The sequence below is a fragment of the Miniopterus schreibersii genome (assembly GCF_964146895.1).
Source record: "Miniopterus schreibersii genome assembly, chromosome: 2".
NCBI classification, from domain to species: Eukaryota; Metazoa; Chordata; class Mammalia; order Chiroptera; family Miniopteridae; genus Miniopterus; species Miniopterus schreibersii.
The window spans coordinates 2,300,766-2,321,731 of record NC_138102.1 but is presented as its reverse complement, the minus strand read 5'-3'; the positions used below and the strand labels follow the sequence as shown (position 1 = coordinate 2,321,731).

The window sequence follows — 20,966 nt, the reverse complement described above, 5'->3', positions numbered from 1 at the left end:
CCCAATTAGCACCAACGCCGAGCGGCTGTCAGGCAAATGTGAGCGTGGACCTCTGTGGAGCTGGGCACACAGTGCACAGCGGTAGCTGTGACCTCTGACAAGGACGCTGACACCAGCACAGGGCGCAGGGCTCCCTCCTGCAGATCAGTGTCCTATGTCTGATCAACTGAAAATGGGAAAAGCATTTTATTTTTAATAACGTGACTTTCCTTTTAATGGAACATATTTCCAAAGGGAGAGACTGGGAGAGAAAAGCCCCGGGCAGCAGGGTCCACCCCGGGGGGGCCTGGGCAGCAGGTGGGCCCTCAGCGTGGGAGAGCACGTCCAGGTGCCTCCCTGGTTCACCTCGGCCCCACTCGCTAGGATTTTAACTCACAGGGCACCACCTCTAAACTCACTCTGCCGAAATGTTCGCCGTTATCACCGGAAAAACCAGGGAGAGCATCAAAGCAAGGCTGTTCCTCACGGGCTGTGAGCCCTGACTTTCACATCTCCTACCTGCTATGCTGTAGGAAATTTATCTTCTCTTTCGGGAAAGTTCTTTCGTTCTACTATAACCTCATTATTTAAAACTATTTATGTTATCTCATTTTCAGGGGTTTTTAATTTCATAGAAAGCCTCCAGCTGAGCTGAAATTTAGCATGCACACTCAGCCCAGGAAAGAATTCCATGTTCTGAACAAAGTTTAAACCCTCCAAGCTGGCCTGAAAGCAGGAACAAAGAGCTGGGAGGAGGACTGCCATGGGCAGTGAGCAGAGTGCAGGGACCCTGCCTCATGACCCTGGGCAGCCCGGCCAGGCCATGCTCGGGTCCCACAGGCCCCTCGAGCTGAGGGACAGGCCAACAATCCTGAATTGACCCCACAGAGAAAGGAGGACAGCCCCACGACCCGTCATATAACAGGAGTGCTTGGAACCCTAATAGCCAGAGGACCCCATTACATCACTCCGGCAGAGTTGACTATCACACAGGTGTTTAGGGATGTGCATGGGGTCCATGCGCTTGCATAGATTTGAGATGAGAGGTCTGGGCCAACCTGCAGGAGATCCCATTCACAGCGACTCTCTGAGGAACAGCAACCCCTGAGGTCAGCCACTGGGTGGGTCTTCGGCCTAAGCCAGGTGACAAGAAAGTCGTGTTTTCATCACTAGATTGTTATATTACTGTTTATTTTTCATCCTTCTAAATCCATGGTTTTCAATTTATTTAAAACCATCTGTTTCTTGGAAGACCACAGAGATTTACCCCAAAGGACCCTGTCAGCAATGCTGCTGGGCAGCAAGACCTGGGCCATGGATCTGCACGCAGTAACCATGCCCTCTTGTTGGCAGGCATACTGTGACATGGAGACTGCCGGAGGGGGGTGGACCATCTTTCAGCGCCGGGAGGATGGCAGCGTCGACTTTCAGAGGACGTGGAAAGAATACAAAGTGGTATGAATCTTATTAAACCATCTGAAAGTAATTTTCTTTGTGAAAAGTAACTTTCAAGATCTGCAGAACTGTCACCACTAATCCAAACTAACCAATGACTTGAGACAATTCTTTTTTTAAACCAAAGGGTTCCTTTACCTGTGTGTTGGTCCCCCCCGTTACAGAATGGTCCCGTCAATGTAACACCAACCCTCTATCGAAACAAAGGCACACGAGCCCCAGGCTGCTTTCAAGGGCAGCTCACGCTGCCGGTGAGCCCTTCACGCGTCTAACGCACCCATAGCTGTTTGTGCTGATGCTTCTGTTGGTGGTTCCCCATGTTGTTCTAATTACTCTAACACCAACTTCCTTCCCAGAACAGCTTAGTTTCTTAAAATTGGCCTTTACAGATCAACATTCTCATGTGAAGAACCTCACATTTTCCCAGGACAGGGAAGGGTTTCTGTGGAACCTCTATCCGATAATTACCGGGGTTAGACTGATGGGCTACTGGTTTCAAACACACGAGGGAAATGAGTGAGGGGCTGACCCTGACTCTTGGCTCGCAGGGCTTCGGGAACCCCTCGGGCGAGCACTGGCTGGGAAACGAGTTTGTTTCACAAGTGACCAATCAGAAGCACTACGTGCTGAGGATCCGCCTCACCGACTGGGAGGGCAAGGAGGCCCAGGCCCTGTATGACCACTTCTATCTCTCAGGCGAGGACCTCAACTACAGGTAAGGAAACGCTAGACTACTGAAAATGCTAACGCCTCCTGAGGACGGGGTCTGTCTGTTGTGCCTGCTCTATGTCCTCATGCGCAGATGAGCAGCGGCCAATGCCAGGCATTCGACAGCCATCTGTGGAGCCTGGGGTGTCCTCACAGTAGAGTAGGGACAACATCCTAACAGATGTACACCTATGACTACTGTTTTTTACCAAAAGGCTTTAAAAGTTAAATCTGTCTTTCTGTAGTTTAAACACATCCAGTTGTTAAGTTCCACCCCAAAATCAGGGTGAATTGCCAAGTTAAAAAGTGACAGAATTCCATGGGACAGTTGGGGAGGGTCTGCGGTCACCTCCCCTGCTCTCTGTGGCAGCTTGTCCTAGCACTTACCTTGTCCACTAGCTGGGGGCGCTAGCCATGAATGTTCCAAGGAAAGCAGGGCAACCTGGGCCCGGAATTCACTCTGGCTCAAAACCACGGTGACAGCAGAGACAGAGCAGCCAGGGGTCTGAAAGCCGGACCCCAAGGATCTGCGGTGTGAGGCTCGAACAGAAAAGGCACCTGTGGGTACCTAGTTACACAAGGAGGAACTCAGAAATGCAAGGAGCTGGTTTGCGAGGGCCCACAGACAGTTCAGCCACCACTATGCCCCGAAGGAGCCTAAAGAGCAGACAGGTAGTGTGTTTGACCATGAAGCCCACGTGGAATACCTGCTGAGGTCAGAGGTGAACCAAACGCAATGAGACCTTACACGAAACTGCCATAGTCCAGCCTCCAGCCCCACCTAAACCCCATCGATGCCCAGCTTGGACCCTCTGCTCAAGGGAACACAATTCCGCAGCTCTGGAGCTGGCTTCCCTGGGGAGACCACAATGTACAGCACAGGAGAGGGTGGAGTCAGCTGCCTAAACCACCACCTGAAAACTGCCCTGTACATTAGGCCTGCTTTGCAAAGAGCAGACAGAAATGCAGAAGCACCTTTGAAAACAGATAAATCTCATCCAATCAGCACTAACTTGAGCTACAGGAAGTCAGTGAAACGGTCGGTAGATGCACATCACAGACAGAGCGGGGTCCCCGGAGAGGCCATGGCCCAGATCAATGACAAGACAGGTGTCTGGGCCTCACCCCAGCTCCAAGGACACTCCAGAGAGAGGAACCTTCCAGGAATTTTTACACGAGCTGTTGGTCATTGTTTTACCTCCAAGCTAAATATTGTTTCAACTGGCAACAGTTAGGCATCTACAACAGAGGAATTTAAAAAAAGAAACAGACATTAAGGATTAGGCTGTTTACATAAGAAGATTTTACAGATGGGTCATTACCCTCGTCTGCTGACATGAAAATATTTAAATCTGAGTTAGTTAACAACAGAGATTTCCTTTAGAAATGTAAATCAGTTTCTGGATACACCATTTTATAAAGCGCACATTTGTTTAAAGCTAAGCTTAATGTACTTGGCGGAGTAAGACAGATATTACACTGAAAAAAATTATTCTTCTAATAAAACATGCCCATGTGATAAGAGAACTACTACGTGAGTGAAACTTAGAATAACCACAAATGGTTCGGAATGTCAACATTATATACAACTGCGGTGCTTTTTCTAAAGAAACAGTCCCTAAGTGTCAGAAACTGAAAAATACACCGATGAGGCAGAGCCTGGTCAGTCCCAGTGACCCTCCCCTCTTCTCCACCCTTGCTCCAACGTGAATTCTTGGAAGTTACACTCCTCCTAGGGTAACGGTCAGCCAACGTGAGCGGTGTCACAGACGAGCATCGTCTGGGGGATGAAAGTGCAGGTCTCCCTGAGATTTTGCAGGGCTCCGTTCTGTGGGATCCCCAGGACGGGCAGACTCAATGCCCCAGGCTCCAAACTCCACCCACCAACCCAGCAGTGTTGCATCCTGCAGCCACACATGGCACATGAACCCTGCTCTCGGCTGCACTGGGCCCAGCTGCTGCCCATGGTACCCCTGAAGCAGGGTTTCCATACCTTCTCCCGTCCATTCTCCTCCCCAGCACACAGGAGCTGGGGCAAGCCAGACATCTACAATCCTCAAAAAGGATGGGCTACTACCTGCTGTCTAACTTATCAGCACCTTTATTCCCTTCTCTGTGTCTAGCAGGTGTATTATTTACTATACAGACACAAGGCTAAGTAGCCATCAGGACTTATTTTGACTCAATTCTGCAGATTTCAACTCAAATTCTATGATCATTCCTTGTTGCCTGCTGGTCTCCTCACCCCCACCAACCCACTGAAAACAATGGTGCCTGAGGCTGTCCTGGCACCCGAAGGCTCTCATTTCTATCTGGGTGATGTCTCATACCTGGAGAGAGGACCGCCCACACCGCAGCCCCACTTCCTGTTTATCTCAAAGCAGCAGGAAGATAAATGGAAGGGTCCCTGAGTCCCTCCCCAATGATGCTGTGCAAATGACCTGCATCGAAGGTTCCTCGAAAACATCCCTCTCTGCCTAAGGATTCGATGATAAGCTGGTTCCTGTTTATACCAGTGCGAAGGGCTCTGTCCCAAGTGCACCAGCCAGCCCACAATGCCTCTCGGCAGAATGGAATCCTTTATAAAAACTTTCCACTACGGTAGATCGACAGCCCGAGCTAATTACTGCTTTTTCCCCCCTTTGCACGCTTACAGGATTCACCTTAAAGGACTCACGGGGACAGCCGGCAAAATCAGCAGCATAAGCCAACCAGGAAATGACTTTAGCACAAAGGACGCCGACAAGGACAAGTGCATCTGCAAATGCTCCCAGATGCTCACAGGAGGTAGGACGCTTCCTATTTGTGTTGGCAAAGAGGCCTCAAGCACGAGGGCCGGCCGGCTGGACTTCGACCTGTGATGGGTGACAGTGTCCAAACTTCATAACTAGACATGCTGGCCTGGTGGTGAGAGATGCTTCTCGCTTTGTCAGCCTGCTGAGCTGGAAGTGTCGGCAGCAGCCGGGTCTGTCCAGGGCCTGCCTGGCAAGAAGGGCTGGGGCAGCCAGCGAGCCGTCCCCAGGCTGTGCTCCCCGAGTGTCAGAAGCCAGACAGGTGGCCTGGCTTCATTCTTATTAAAAAGGTTAAAGAGTCAAAATGGCAACTCAAAGTGTAATAGAGTCACCGCTATAGAAATGTTTACAAATAACTTACTGTTCAGCAAAGAATTTTCAGTTATCTTTTATTAGAGGATTTCATTAATATATAGCAAATACACACAAACACAAAGGAACTGATGAACTATCCTGCTTTCACAAATTAAAATGAACAGGCTGCTTTAAGTCAAGGCCTTTATTTTCAGATTCTTCTGGTTTCCCACCTTTCACGTCAGACTGCTTTTAAAAAATGGAAACACACCCACCTCTGAGCCTATGGCTGCAGCAACCATCACTTTAAAAGGCTAGACCTCCATTCAGAAATACCTAGTTTAGTGATAGGAGCCTACCGCCAAGAAACACTCCTTCCGATCTCCAAAAGTTTAAAATAGGATAACTGGAGCCACTCAATAGTAACTGAGGAGAGAAAACAGCCTGACAAATGCTGTCCAGTTAATTCTGAAGACACTGCGGTGGTGCAACAGCCAGGGGAGCTCGGCAGCAGGCAGGCTGGGTGGGGATGCAGAAACGCAGTGTAGACTGTGAGCTGGATGGACAGAAGTTCACGCACTACCCCCTGGGGCACCCAGGTAAGAGCTGTGGTCCGTGCTCCATAAACACAAGGCAAGGAGCCCGGCCCACTGGGTGTCTGCACTTCAGTCAAAAGGAAGGGTTTATGAAAATAACTGGAAACTCAGTCATGTTCCTGTCCTTAAAGTCATTAACACTGTGGGTGGAGAGGTAAGTCGGACGCACAGGCCTTCCCAATTAGCCGCATTATTTCAGTAATTCCATCAACGAGGGGAAGCTGCCTGTTGTCCTTGTCCGACCACAGCCACCCTTGTAAAGCAACAGAGAGGAAGGGGGGCGGGGGCCAAACACCCCCGGTCCTGCCTTCCACCTGCTGCTCCCACACCAAACCCAGAGAGAGGAAGAGAGGGACCTCACCCACCAAGGAAGCAATGTATTTATTTACTCGAAGAAAGAGTTAGGGCTGCGAGTAGAGTGGACAGAAACAACAGCCCGAGGGTGACACCAGGGCAGCTCCAGCTGCAAGGTGAGAGTCTGACCCAGGGTTCAGGCCCGGCATCACCCCCGCATGACCAGCCAGGTGTCTGCATGGGCAGTGAACCCCAGAGCTGAGTAAGACAGCGGGCTCTGGAATGGGCAGATCTATGATCCTGGGACAGTTCTGAGTATTCTGAAGGGTTCTGAGTAAAACACACAAAAGTCTTATCAAGCTGACATTAATCTGAGTAAACTAAAGTCCCGGAGCTGTTTTCCATCAGGGAAGACTTAGGCACCAGGATGAAATAACTGGTGACCACAGGCAAATGGATAAACAATATAACATAACATAAATATCACATCTGAATATTTTTTAAAGAAATCCAACGTCCAGATACAGCTAAAGCTGCTCTCCTGACCCCGTCCCTGAGCAACCCACTGCATTGAGGTTCATTCACATTATTTATCTTACTAAGTATGAAATATCAATAATTCTGTTTTCTGTATTTTAAAAATTTTGTATAGATGGCATCTTACTCTCTGTCCCTCAAACCCAGTGTTTTAGGATCAATGCATGTGTGTATACAGCCACGCCCTTCCTGCAAACACATTTTCAGCATACTGCGGCTTCTGGGTCAGGGTTAGAGCCCAGCCCAGGCACTGGGGTGCGGATGGGGACCCACCCCCCGACTCTGTGCCACCCACTCACCCCCTGGCTTCACTTAGTGAGCACACCACTATAGCTTTAAATTTCTCTTTTTTTTATCCAGCTCCACTGGCACTTAAAACTTGGGGTTATATTTTAAACAAAAAGAATTTCTCTGGTAGGAGGGAGGCCTGAATCAATCCAGGTCACCGTGTCGCTGGAACTGGAAAGGAACTGTGGCCCGATGAGAGCAGTCCACAAGGCCTGTTTTTCATGCCCATCCTTTCTGCCCTACCGCACGCTGTGACATTGGGATTGTGGGAGCCGGCCTCCTGCTCGTGGCTGTGGCTGCTGGCCTTTGCACGCAGACAGAGCAAGTGGTGAAAACACCCCTTGTACAAACACCTGCCATCACGGAGCTGTGGTTTCACCTATGCAAGGTGCACAGCGTCCCCTCCCATCTGCCAACACAGCACACGCCACACCCAGGAACACGCGTGCATTTAAAATGCAGGGAATGTGCCTCCTGGATGAGTCCAGGGTCCCTGACTCACGGTGAGATGGGGAGGCAGTGAGGGTGACCCAGCTCCTAATTCCTTCTGTGTTACTTTCACAGGTTGGTGGTTCGATGCCTGTGGCCCCTCCAACCTGAACGGAATGTACTACCCACAGAGGCAGAACATGAACAGGTTCAATGGCATTAAGTGGTACTACTGGAAGGGGTCGGGCTACTCACTCAAGGCCACTGCCATGATGATCCGGCCCGCGGATTTCTGAATGCTGCACACACCCAAGGGTGGTACACTGCACGGCCGTCAGAGACTCGACTCCGAAGCGCTAAAGGATGCAGCTGCATCTGGTCCCCTCTGCCCCTCAGATGGACACCTGCCCGCGGGCTTGAATCAGAGCCTCCAAACTCCACCACTGACACCTGCACCACTCAGCGAACCAAAGCACACCCCAGACCTTCACCTTGTGACCTGGCAGGACATCTACAGAGACCAGTGTAACTCGCGAATGAGACTGATGGTCCACAGACGCTGCTGTCACCCCAAGAACTTCATGTGCGAGGCCATCAGTGAATAACTGGAAAACAGACACTTGGGCTCCAGGGCAGAGATAATCCGGGACTGCATTCCTCTGAGCACTGTTTATAGACTGTGTAAATACCCACAGGTCCTCGACGCTGCATCGCTATCTAATTAAGGGGAGAGAGCTCTCTAAGCCACACACACACATACATATATATATAGGTTCAGGGACTTTCTGAGAAGTGGTTATGAACATTTTTGCTCTTCTTAGGTGCTTTACATTTCCTTTCTGAAAACAGATTTACATACATGTTTCCGGCTTAGCTTTAAGTTAATGCTCAAATACAGATTTCACGTTTATATGGGAAACTTCCAGGATCTCCCAGGATGTATATTCTTTTACGTTATGTAAAGATTGTACTATTTTTGTTGTTGCTACCTGTTAAATATGAAGGTATTTTTAGTAATTAAATATAACTTATTAGGTGAGATGACTACATTTGACTTTTATGATAATAATTACAATTCTGCAGTCTGACTCCAAAACAACTGATCATGCCTCCTGACAAGGAAAATTCTAATAACCAATGAAGAAAATTATACATCTAATTTCAGGACAAAGAGACTTCACTTCACTATCTTTTACTCACTACCCTAACACGGGGTCTTTTTTCTCATCTAGAAGCACGTAGCCTAGAGAAGTAGAATATTAGCCTGTGGCTGAGAAAACCCTTCCATTTAAAGTGTGTACGAAGTTATACTTCTCGAGCTAGACTCCCCCCTGAGGTTATGTAAGGGAAAAAATAATTTGCATTAGTAAGATATTTTTTAAATGTTTACCAGAACACTTTTTAAAAAGTGTGTTTTTTAAAAAAAAAAGGTTTTCATTGATTTTTAGAGACAGAGGAAGGGAAAGAGATAGAAACATCGATGAGAGGGAAACATCCATCGGCTGCTTCCTGCACACCCCCTACTGGAGATTGAGTCCACAACCCAGGCATGTGCCCTGACCAGGAATCGAACCAGCGACCTCTTGGTGCCTGGGGCTACGCTCAATCCATTGAGCCACACTGGCCAGGCTAAAAAGTATTCTGAAGTGCAAAACCAAAATCTGATGTTTATAGTATAATCATACGTGTACAGAAGATTTTGAGAGCACGGGTGCTAAGCTTAGGACTACTTTAATTCCTAGAGTGTTAACTCTGACCAAGGTTTTCATAGCATGGTGAGCACTAGTGGACACTGGTGGACAGCACTATAATCTGGAAGTGTGTTTCTCACATCTGCTTTTGACTCGGTTCAGGAAGCACAGAGCCTCACCTGCAACCAGCATTCACTTTATGTCTGCCTCCCTTATACTGTGCTACACATTGTGTCCTTTAGTTCATATCTCTCCTCTGACTTATCTGACCTTAGCGGGCCCACCCCACCCGAACTCAGTGCTAGAACATTCCACAAGTGAGTCAATCTATGGACTCTGCAAGGGTAGGGCGCTCTCCTCGATCCACTGTGTTCCACTCTCTCAGCAGCATATGAACAGGAACCTCCTCTTATCACAAGTAAGACTCTACACATTCAACAGAGGTGTCTGCTTCGTATGAGTTAAAGAACATCTGATGAGAACATATCACTGGTTGAAAAGGAACAGTAAGTTTCCATGGGATCTGGAGGACCACAGGGCAGACACTGAGTGGGGAAGATGATCAGGGAGAAACTGACGACACAATTTACATCACTCGCCACACAGGCAGGTTATAGGAATTCGAAAGGTGAGCCGCACTGTGATTCAGGGTCACATACTCTCGACTACAGAGAATCGGGGAATTGGTGTTTTCTCTCTATGCTTCAGTCCCTTACATGGCATTTCAGAGAGTCTTGCGGAGAGGAATTTTTTCTCTCCTTAAGAAAACATTTATAGAGTTGACAGGAAATCAAAGCAGTAATCTTAAAAATGAAAACAAAACAACCCAACAACCTTGAAAACCACAGCAATCTGGGGCAGAGGTCAACTTCTTGTCATGTGATAATCACACGTCACACTCAAAACAGCCAAAACCACATGAAGACTGGTCACAGATAAAAACCACCATTTATCTTTCAGGTAATAGCCTTTTGAATAAATAAACCATCACAAATCAGTTTTTGAAAATGAAAGCCAGCTTCTGCACAGTCCCTGCTTCCAAGTGACCTGAAATTACCTACTAGATTATTCCTAATCTTCCCCTAAAAATCAAAACCTGGAACCCTTCCGTTGGCATTCAAAATACTTAAAATTCAATAAAGCTGAAGCTGAGTTTAGGAAAAATATCAAAACATAAAGTCCACATCATAATGCTGGCAAGCCAAAATTTTTATACCTAGCCGTTCTATCCCCATGGGCAGTAACAGTGTTATCTTTTAAAGCTATAAGCAAGATATAATACTACCATCTCAAGAATCCAGTCTTTTTCATTTTTGTTTTTCTCAGTCCTGAGGACTTCTGTTGTTAAAATTTTTTGAGACAGCATCCCTCGCCAACTTTTTGCAGAACATTCTCACATTCTCATATTTGTTTTCAAAAATAGATAAAAAGTGTTAAGTTCTGTGAATGTCTTCTTAGTTATGGGCATCATTGTTCTTGATGTAATAAATACTTGAGTTTATAGCTATGCTAATAATAATTTCTCAAGAACACCAACTGTATTTCCCATCACAAAATAAAGTCTGACTTACGGGAGCCGCAGGGAAGGAGTCGGAAAGTTCGAACGGTTCCTCAGATATCCAATGACCCATTTCCAAAGACCACAGCACCTACAATGACACAAAAAGCAGGACATTTTTAACATTTATTAAACTCTCAAGGGATAATAATCCACTTAGAAGACAGAACATAAAACAAAACAAATGAAAAATGCAGCAGTGAGTACACACCCCACAGATCAGAAGCAGATGTGTCTCAAACACTTGAGGGGCCCTCAGAATCTCCAGGCTGCGTAAACGTCATATTAATAAGTCTCACGACTAGAAATCAGGGCTCTTATCCTAGTGAGGCCAAATGCTAGACACCACCCTGTTTCTAAACATATGAAATACTACCTACTTTTTCAAATTCCCAGTTTCCAATTTAAGGAGTCATTATAGACAATGCTCAGTAATTATTCCAGAATCTTATTAATTAAAACAACAACAACACATAAATTAGGAGAAGACAGACCATAAGCCTAAATTTAAAAAGCAATCCTTTGGTATGTGACTGTGTTTCTAACATTAACTAAAACTTTCAGGAGAATTTCTCCACAGCACATGTGAAGTCTTTCCCAGACTTCTAAAGAGTAAAATATCCCATAAACAAGCTTTCACCACCATCATCATCACCACCATCACTACCATCATCATCACGACCATCACCACCACCACCATCATCCTCATCTGAACCCACACATCTTCAAATGATCACATTTTCCTTTTAACTCAACAATATTTGAAACTGTGCAGCCATCTCTGCTCTATGATCAAACTGCCTCAAAATCTGTATGTTTCTATGCTACAGTAGCATTTTACAACTAAAATAGTCATTACTTAACTCACGTTTATCTCTTTATAATTTCACTTCTCACATTCATTGAGTCCATTCTTTCTTTCTGAGTGGCTACGCAAAACTTACACCCTTCTCGCAGACTTACTGGAAATGAGGCTGAAGTCTTCCTTTTTGGTAGTTTCTAAGGTTCAGAACCATCTATGGAAACCTAGTCTTAAATATTTCCCTTTTTATATGTTAAAGCTAGTATCATCCAACATGAGACAGCAACACTTCGTTCCTAAGAAGTGAGTGTGCTGGTGGAATGAAGACGGGAGCGGGATATGGAACCTGAATGCTACTTCCCAGCACCGGTCTGGGTCCAACAGACACATTCGTTTATTCAACAGCCCTTTCTTTTTGCTCACTCTCCGTTCATCTGTTACGAGTAAGATCCCACTCTAGGTCCAAGAAACAAGCCCAAACCCTAGGAGGTCACGCTCTGTGGGTGGCACGAAGGCACACCACAGGCAGGGGTTCTCCAGAATTGGGCTGTGGGAGCCCACAGGAGGACGCAAAGTGACTCAGTGTAGAAGGGAGACAGGGTCCGCAGACGGGCTGATGTTTGAAACTGAGTCTTCAGGGAGGAGTAAGAGCTCTTCAGGCCAAGAGCGAGCGAGTGGGGAGGATGCTACGGGAGAAGGGGTGGGAAACAGGGTTGGCTACATCCATTGGGTACAATAGGTGCCCTGTTTCTACCTCTGTGTGCTCAGGGGCATTAACAAGGGGCAAAAGCACTATTGGGAGGAGAATCAGAAGACAAGCCAGAAAAGACAGGAAAAAGAGCTCCTGGGGCACTGGGCCCACAATGATTTAATGGGAATGGAGTAGAACGCGGGAAAATCGGTCTCCATTGGAGAAAGAAAGTAATGAGCTGTGTTCTCAGGGACACTGTTCATCTTCAATTAGATCTATGGGTACATAAACATTTTGCCAATTAGGTCACTTTTGTTGCCTCCCCGATTTTTACTGCCTAACCAACATTACAAAAAAAAAATACTTAAGAAGTTCAATGGAAGAAGGTATTAGGAACCTGGTCACTTTACTCTAAAACTATTTTTCCGCTCGGCTCTGTCTGGGTGGTTAGGAACACTTAAGTGACAGTGTTTGCCTTATTTCTATCAGTCGATGTGCATGATCACATACAGAGACACACCAGCAACATGTAGGTTCCCCACAAGTTCATATGATTAGCCCAGGAAATAAGACGTAAAGTTTCAAAATCAGGTTCATTCTGGAAATGAGGCAACGTGACAAAGCAGGAGAGTCAGAAACACAGCGTAGCAGAGTCCGGGCATCTCTCCTAAACATGCGTGCGGCATCCCAGCTCAAATCAGATCCACATTAAAATGCCAACTGAATTTAAACAACCTCCTGGGGGAAATTTATGTTCTCCGAGCTTATCCCTCTCTAAATGTTATAAAAATAAAACCATAAGCATCGACGGCAGAATTTTGGTAAGTGGACTAATATATTTTGTTTATCTAGGCACCCCAGGAATGAATATTGTACAGAGATAACAGAAAACACAAATTTGACTGGAAGGAAATCAAGTAAGAAATATGTTACAGAAAAAAGTTTAAACTTTTCCTGTTAGTGCCTTCACTAGCCAAACTTATCTTTACCTTAGTATTCAGAATAGAGAAAATATACTCTGCAAGATAATAGCGAAGGCTGTAAGTGACCCTGAAAACAAAATGTTAACCCAACACATTTCCCATAATATACATAACAGAAAAAATAGCTAAGAAGCTAAATAAAGCAAGGAAGGGCGTAGAAGGAGCAGAGGATCGAGTCCCATGTTTCACAGCCTTTAAAATGAGAGGCGGTATTTCAGTATCTACTACAAACAAATACGATGTTTCTGACTTTAAAACTGTGCCTCGTAAAACATGAGCCTTGATGAATCCAGTAGGAACCATCTTCTCGCGGTATCATGTGATGGACAGCAGCGATGGGAAGCTCCCACGATGCAGGGCTACTCGCAGTGCAGTCCAGGCCCGCGGGCACAGGCCGCACTCCCGCGTCACGTGCCCAGCAGCAATCGCTCTACGGGAACGGGGCGGGCCGAGGAGGAGGCGCCGCGCCCGGGGAGCAGCCGGGGGACCGCGCTGGGCCAGCGCACGTCAAGAAGAGCATCCGCACCAGGAGAAACGAAGTCGCCATGGGCAAGCACAGCAGATGGCGCCTTTGCCAGTGCCGATGCTCAGGAAAACAATGGCATTTAACGGCGGGGAAAGGACTCTGCAGCAGATACACGATGACATCCGGGAAGCTGGGAAGGAGATGGCTAATGGTAAGTGAGGCAGGAGAGCAGAGCCCAGCTGGAATGTCAGGGTCTAGAGGGACTCGACGGAAAGTGTCCAGCTACCTCCTCAGACTCCAAGAAAGAGAGGGAATGGGGGGCAGAGGCACCTAAATTGGGGTGCAGAACAGGGTAAAAAGCAGGAATCCCGCCCCCCCCCCCCGGCCCACTCTGCTCTGGAACAAGACAGGACAGGCGTCTCTGGGAGCAATGTGGAGACGTGTGGAGAAACCTCTGCGGCACAGCCCTCACCCTGGACACCAACAGGACCCAGGACAGGACGCGGGCATTCTTTTCGGGGACAGTGATTAGCCCAGGAAAAGACAGACACACAAATACTAACATGTGGACCTCCCTCAATCAAACACCCCCATCCTATCACATGGTCTCTATGCCACTCAGGCAAACAGTTTCCATTGGCTTTCCAGTGCCTCATACTACACACGATTTAGACAGTAATTCTCCAGAGGCCAAACCAAACACAAGGGGATTCCTGGGATCACACTGATGACAAGTCCTGGGGTAACAGCTGCTCCACAGACCTAGAGAGAACCAGCCTTGAGGGGGGAGCAACAAAGGGGTTCATGGGTGGTGTCATCAAGACAAATAAGCTGGATGGGAAGATTATCTGATGTGCAGACAGTTGAGAGAATTTTAACATTTTTAGACCTCTTTGCAGTGAATTTGTGATAGGTACATAGAAAACAAAGCAACCAAAACAATCATCGAAGGTGACCTCAGAGAAAACACAAAAATCACCAGAAAGAAAACAGAATCATAGCGCATTATACGTCTCACCTCAAAGAGTATTCACATAATCCTCCGTGTGTGTGTGTGTGTGACTGTGTTACACAAAAATTATAACCATATTGGGCAGAGTGGAAAGGGGGAGGTGCAGGTACTAGTCAAAGCCACGTCGTCCTAGTTTAATCTTCCACAGGAATCTAGATAATGCCCAAAAGTGAAAAATAAAAAAATGGCAGGGAAAGCATTTCATTTAGAAACATGTAGGTAAAATATCATACGGCTATTTTAGGGTGGGAACCGGGCTGGGAAATAGCAGGGCAGGCAGTGACATTTTTTATTATAAGCCTCATAAATTATACTTGATTTCTAAACATTTCACTTTGGGAAGTTGTAGACTGACAAAAGGGTTGCCCCAACGGTACAGAGTGTTCTCATTCATCCAGGCCCTAGGTTCCTCCACTGGGTGAGCCTCCAACTTGGCCCTTGTGTTTCAAAAGAGCTTTGCCAACCAGAACCATGGTCGAGATCTACAAAAACATTGCACTGGGCTTTTTACTGGAACTGAGTTGAATCCATAGGTCAAAGCTTAGACAACATCATGTTTTCCAATTCATAGTTTCTCTCTCATTTTATTTTGGTCTTGTTTGATTTCTTTCATAAGATTTTGTAGTTTACAGCAAGCAGATCCTGCAGATCCTTTGTTAGATTTTAACTTAAATATTTCCATTCCTGGGAGTGTAATATCAATTGTGTTTTTTTAAAATTAGAATTCCAGTTGTTCATTGCAGGAACACAGAAATACAACTGAGTTTTACATATTGACCTTGTATCCGTAACATTGCTGAACTCATACTACTAGTTGTGGGAGCTTTTCTGTAGACCCGTTGACGTTTTCTCTGTAGACAATCACATTTCCTGTGCATGGACAGTTTCCTTTCTTCCTTCCCCTCTCTGTAGGCGTATATATTTTTTCTTGCCTCATTGCACTGGCTAGGACTTCCAGTACAATGTAGAAGAGGAACAGCGAGAGCATTAGAGCTGTATGAACCACTTTCTGAGGCAGATTAATATGATATTAAATATTATCATAACAGAACAGCATAAACCCAAAGTGTTCCTGTGTATAAATTCATGTTTCTATGGCGAGCACAAGGCTTTTCCTGCTTAGTTTCCTCTTGTGTTTAAGCAAAAAAGTATAGATTGTTACCTAGCACTGGTGCTGGCTGGTGGTCATGGTGCTTTCACTGGCTGCCTCAACTTCTTATTCACCAGAGGAGAAAATTCTGAGTGATCCGAAGCATTAAAGCTCAACATCAGCAAAGGTGACTTTCCAAAACAAAAACAAGCAAATTACTTTTCCTAACATTCACCTTACTTCTTAATATTTTCTTAATTTCCTATGAAAATTTCTTTAGCTGTCTAAAAAAATTTAACTTATTCACAAATAAGCAGACACTCTAAACAAGGTACCCTTAATTTTTTACCTATAAGAGAGATTTTAGGTTGCACTTGAAAAAATTAATCACTCCATATAATAATCACTCACTCCTGGTATAAAAATTATAATTGTAACATGAAGCTGACTTAACTCACTTGAGGGCATTAATGAATATGTTGAAAACGTTTATTAGTATTCACAGTTTCTTATTATAACTGTATTATTAAGTTCACTCTAAGTTTCTAAATAGTCAGCTGAATCAATCATTTTTGGACATGCCTCCAGAGCACCACCTACAATGTATAACTGCTACATTCAACAGCAGTTACGGTACCAAGAATACTTGTGAGAACACAGCAGGTGAAGAAAAAGTGGGGCATGCTGGGGGGAAACATCAACAATATTCTTTGCATACAGAAGAATTTATATTGTACAAAACACCAGCTGATTAATTAAAATTAAATCTGAAAGAACCCTGCCACAGATTTAACCCATGGGGACCTAGTTAATTTCAAATAGTTCAAAAGTCTGCTTTAGTCTTCATTTTAATCACTGACAGGTGGGCTCAGCTCTACCCACCTTCCTCCAGCAACTGAGATGTAGAGACCTATGTTCCATGTTTGCAAGTCTTTTCTTTCTTACAGAAGATTAACTAAAATAGTAATTACCATTTTTTTCTTTTTTCGCTATTTTAAGCTAACAACAAAATTGTACAAGTTGCGCTGTGTTGTCCTGTGCAAGGAAAGGTCACCAGCTCCATTCCTGGTCGGGGCACATGCCCGTGTTGTGGCTCCATCCCCAGTAGGGGGCGTGCAGGAGGCAGCCAATGTTTTGCTCTCACATCAATATTTCTCTTTCCCTTCCTCTCACTAAAAAAGTCAATAAAAATATTTGTTTTAAAAAATTATGTAAGTTGTATTACAAATATTTTCCTCATCAGACTTTATAGATTCTTTGTCTCAGCTATGAAGGTGGATGTTCTCAGACCAGAGAACCTGAAGAGAATCTGCTACTTTGAACACCAGTTTGATTTTTTTCCTGGAGGAAGGATATTTGTTTCTCCCATAAGTAGACAGTCTAGTGCATTAGGAACCCAGAATCCACAAAACTGGGTTAAACCATCTCTCTCCTCATAGCTTTGTGACAAAAGGCAAGTTAGCTAACCTTTCTGTCACATGATAACATTATATATCATCATAAATTACAAGAGTATCCATGTGGTTAATGAATAGTTGTGGCAAAGAGGTTATATATAGGTTCAACTTTGGAAGAAAAAAAAACAGGGCTATCAATAGTATAAAGTTTAATGATAAACAACAGGGTGCTTATGTCCCGAACACTCTGGAGCCAGAAACCAGAGGAGGTCCTGTCTTCTGAGAAGACCAACTTGAACTGGCGAGGTTTCAAGGCAACAACATTTGCTCCAAAATAAGCGATTCCTCTGTTTCCAACACGTCTCAGAATCAAGAAATACTTTCTGCAATTCCATCCCGTTATTTTAAAAACACAACCTATGCCGCAGATGCAAGGCTGCCTCAGGGAGGCAGTTTTCCACATGACTTTTTAATTGAGGTGAGACTCACATAATACACAGCTAACCGTTGTAAAGTGCACAGTGGCACTCAGCATCCTCAGTGTTGTGAGGCCACCTCTTGCTAGCTGCAGAACTCTTTAGTCACCCCAGGAATAGGCCGGGTACCCACTGAGTAGCCAGGGCTCATCCTCCCCTTCACCCACCCCCTGGACTCGCCCACCACAGACACGTCACATTACAGACATGTCACATCAAAGGAATCATGTGACGCATGACCTGTTTTCCTTCATTGAGCAGTGTTTTCGAGGTTCATTCATGCTGTGATTTGAAGGAAGGTGGGTGAGAGGGGTCCCACAATGCTTAACAATAATAGTAATTAAGGTTTGCTGAGGGCTCAGTGAGCAGCTCGTTCAGAGACAGGAACAGGCTCAGAGGGTCTAACTGCCTTAGTTGTCACACTAGTCGGGGGCAAGGTTGGCCTTGGCATTCACTCTCTCACCCACCCATCTCTCAAAAACACGTCCTCTGACGCACACAGTGTAAAGACACCAATGTTTGAGGCAGTGGGAGGTAAGAATGTTCTCCGGGCTGTCCTGGAAGGAGATGCCAGGGAGAACATGGGCTAGGAACTGGGGAAAAGCTGAATTCAAGGTCAAATTCCCCATTTCAGGCACTGCGACTGTGAGCAATTTACTAAAACCCAAGTCAATTCCAGACTGGAATAAACTCTAGTCTCAGGTCCCACCAAGGGCTACTGTACCGACGAGTCAAGTGCGGGTGCAGGTCTCCTGACAAGACAGGCCCGCACCTGTGAGTTTTCTACGTGATGGACACGACTGTGGTGGGAAGCAGCCCCCTGTGCCCCCTAACCTGCCGCTGTCCCCAGCAGCTACCTGTGTAGCACGGTGCTGGACCGGCCGCCTTCCTCACCTGCGAGCCAGCAGCAGAGGGAGAAGCCAGGGACCCAGCACCCTGGAATCAGAACCTGAATTTTAATAAGGTCCCCAGGGGAGTCCATGTGTCTTGAAGGCATAAAAATCACCGGCAGCTGTCTCTAAAAAGTGGCACGAAACCAAAAACCTCGACACGACCTATGCAGCCAAGACAGAGAAGATAAGCGCAAAAGTCCTAAAAATAAGCAGCCAGGAACCCTCTTTCCTTTTTAAGAGACGTGAGCTGGCAGCCAGGAGGAAGGAGCCTCTGCACGCTGACACACGCTGGGACGTTCCTACGGAAAGGGCTGCTGTGCTGCATGTGGGCACTCCGCCGGATTTAAGCTGCTTGGATCTCGCCCGATCTCTTCCAGCCTGCGGAGGTGAACACGGGTTATCCTTGGGGGGAGAGCTTAGCTGCCCCTCAGCTGCTTTCTACATGCTGCTACCCAAAGACCAGGGAGACTCAGCACCTCGCAGCGCAGTTAATGCAAAGTCCAAACATCTTTATAAATAACACAAGCTTGCGTTTTCCTTATCAAAATGGAAACAAAGAAATACAACACATTCCAATGTAACTAAAATAAACAGCAGAAACATCTCTTTATGGAAACAAAGCAGACATTATTACCATCAGAGACAACCCCAGTAATACAGCTACTCAGAGCAATCATTGGTTTTTGCTTCTGCCCATGAATTTGAGTTACAAAGTTCTTTTTCTTAGATGAGCATCAGGTAATCTGACTTTCCTGAGTCCTAACAAGGAACACAAGAATCCATGAACACTCCTGTAATTTATGGTGACGTCGTGTTTTTATATCACATTTTTAGCTCATCAGAGGCAAGAAGAAATCCTGAGAATTTTTGTTAAGTATGTTTACTCAGGCAGCTCATGTACTCATCCAACAGGTAGGTGCTGGGTTCCACGTCCCACCTGGGTCCTGGGCCAGGTGAGGACAGGCGGATGGGGCCTCTGTCCTCGGCGAGCTGGTCCTCACTCGATACAATAACCAGTGTTTGCTCACAGGTGTGGCCTCCAAGTCCGAACGGCCTTCGCTTCGCCCCGTCCACGTGCCAAGGAGGGGTATGGCTGTCTCTACGTAGAGTTTTACCACCCACAACACTGTTCACCCCTTAACAACAGAGATAATGCTCTGCTTCAGGGAGGTACAGTGCACAGAACAGTAGCAACACTTGTCTGTGCACTAGTCTCTCTTGCTTTATGGTTATCCAGCAAACCCAGGGCAGAACAAGTTACATAAAATAGCCCTGTGCAGGCGTGTCTCTGTCCTCACCAACGACACCCTCCTGTGGAGTGTGATGCTACGAAGGGAATCACGCTGGTCCAGGGAAGACTTACAGCTGGTCCAGATGTATTTGTTTGTTCTGGGAAAACAGAGCTGCCAGGGTGGAAAAGCACCCCAGGGACTTGCAGGGTGAACAACAGAGGGCCAAGGAGGGTGGGGGAGCCCCACACACCACCTCCTTCTGCGGTCTGAGGCTCAGCTCTGCAGAGAAAGAGCTCAGGAATTTCCCGTAACAACTTGAGAGCAGCGGAGTCTGCAGGTTAGACGTCGGTCCGCACACGGAACGCACTATTTAACAGTGGAAGTGTATGAGTGAGGGGTGCTCCGAGACGACTGCTTACCGTCAGTACCTTAGGACAACGCCCTCCTGCCTCTAGCATCTCAGACCCACACTCATACCAGGTGAGCTGCTTCCTAGAGTCTCCACTGCTAACCACTAACAGGGCCTTCTCTGCTGCAAAACACTCTGCCGACGAGACAGTGGGTCGGAAAATGCTTTTAAGGTAGAGGTACTTTATCCAGGGAGGATCTGCAGCTGAGTGAAAGACCTTCAGACTTAAGCTGACAGGGTTTCAAAGATCCAGGCCGGAGACCTCAGTCAGCTGGCATCTCGCGGCACAGGATGCAGCCAACGTCTGCTCTGGAGAACCTAAGACAACAGCTCAAAGTCCCCAGTGGCAGACGTGGTTCACCAGTCACCTCCTGTCTATAAATTATTAGAATGGCTCAGAAGTTCATCTGTCAACTTAAAGTTAAAAAAAAGGGTTTCAAAGATGGTTCCTTCTCATGGTCTCGGGAGGCCGTGTGAGGCACCAGAACAGCAGGGAAAAGCTAGACTGCAGACACTAGGAAAGGGGCTCACATCCCCCCAAGTAACTGCAAGCGTGGACTGTGGGGCTGCGAGATGTGTTCTGAGTCCAACAGCTGATTCGAAGATCAACCTATGAAACCAGACTACCCGCTGCCCAAGTCACTGAGGAAGCCAACCCTCAACCATGTTATTTATTTCACGAAAACGGACTATCGTGAAGTCACTTTCTGACTTACCAACACTGGATTATAAAGTGCTCTTTTGTTTTGTTGATGGTTAACTGTCCTGAAGTTAGGCTGCGGGACTGATTTAGTGTCTGAACTCCAGACCTGCACTTAAACTTACTATTTACTGCCCTGCTGATATCAGGCCTGACTCAGAGCTGCCCAGAACCACCCTTTTCTCACTCACACA

General features: G+C 46.3%; 2 protein-coding genes across 6 annotated transcripts in view; one reads left to right on the top strand and one right to left on the bottom strand.

Moving 5' to 3' along the window:
- The window catches only part of ANGPT2 (angiopoietin 2), a 44,017-nt gene extending 35,599 nt beyond the window's left edge, over positions 1–8,418 (top strand). For both annotated transcript variants that reach the window (XM_081129502.1, XM_081129501.1), the window contains exons 6-9: positions 1,333–1,434; positions 1,983–2,149; positions 4,799–4,929; positions 7,508–8,418. In XM_081129502.1, the coding sequence (XP_080985628.1) occupies positions 1,333–1,434; positions 1,983–2,149; positions 4,799–4,929; positions 7,508–7,668 (561 nt within the window). In that variant the 3' untranslated portion in view covers positions 7,669–8,418. The remainder of the gene's footprint in view (positions 1–1,332; positions 1,435–1,982; positions 2,150–4,798; positions 4,930–7,507) is intronic.
- Positions 1–20,966, bottom strand: part of MCPH1 (microcephalin 1) — a 124,486-nt gene that overhangs the window by 69,605 nt on the left and 33,915 nt on the right. For 3 of the 4 annotated variants that reach the window (XM_081129500.1, XM_081129497.1, XM_081129499.1), the window contains one exon: positions 10,635–10,712. In XM_081129500.1, coding sequence (XP_080985626.1) covers positions 10,635–10,712 — 78 coding nt within the window. Of the gene's footprint in view, positions 1–10,634; positions 10,713–18,574; positions 18,810–20,966 lie in introns of those variants that run through there. The other variant, XM_081129498.1, reaches the window with a different exon arrangement.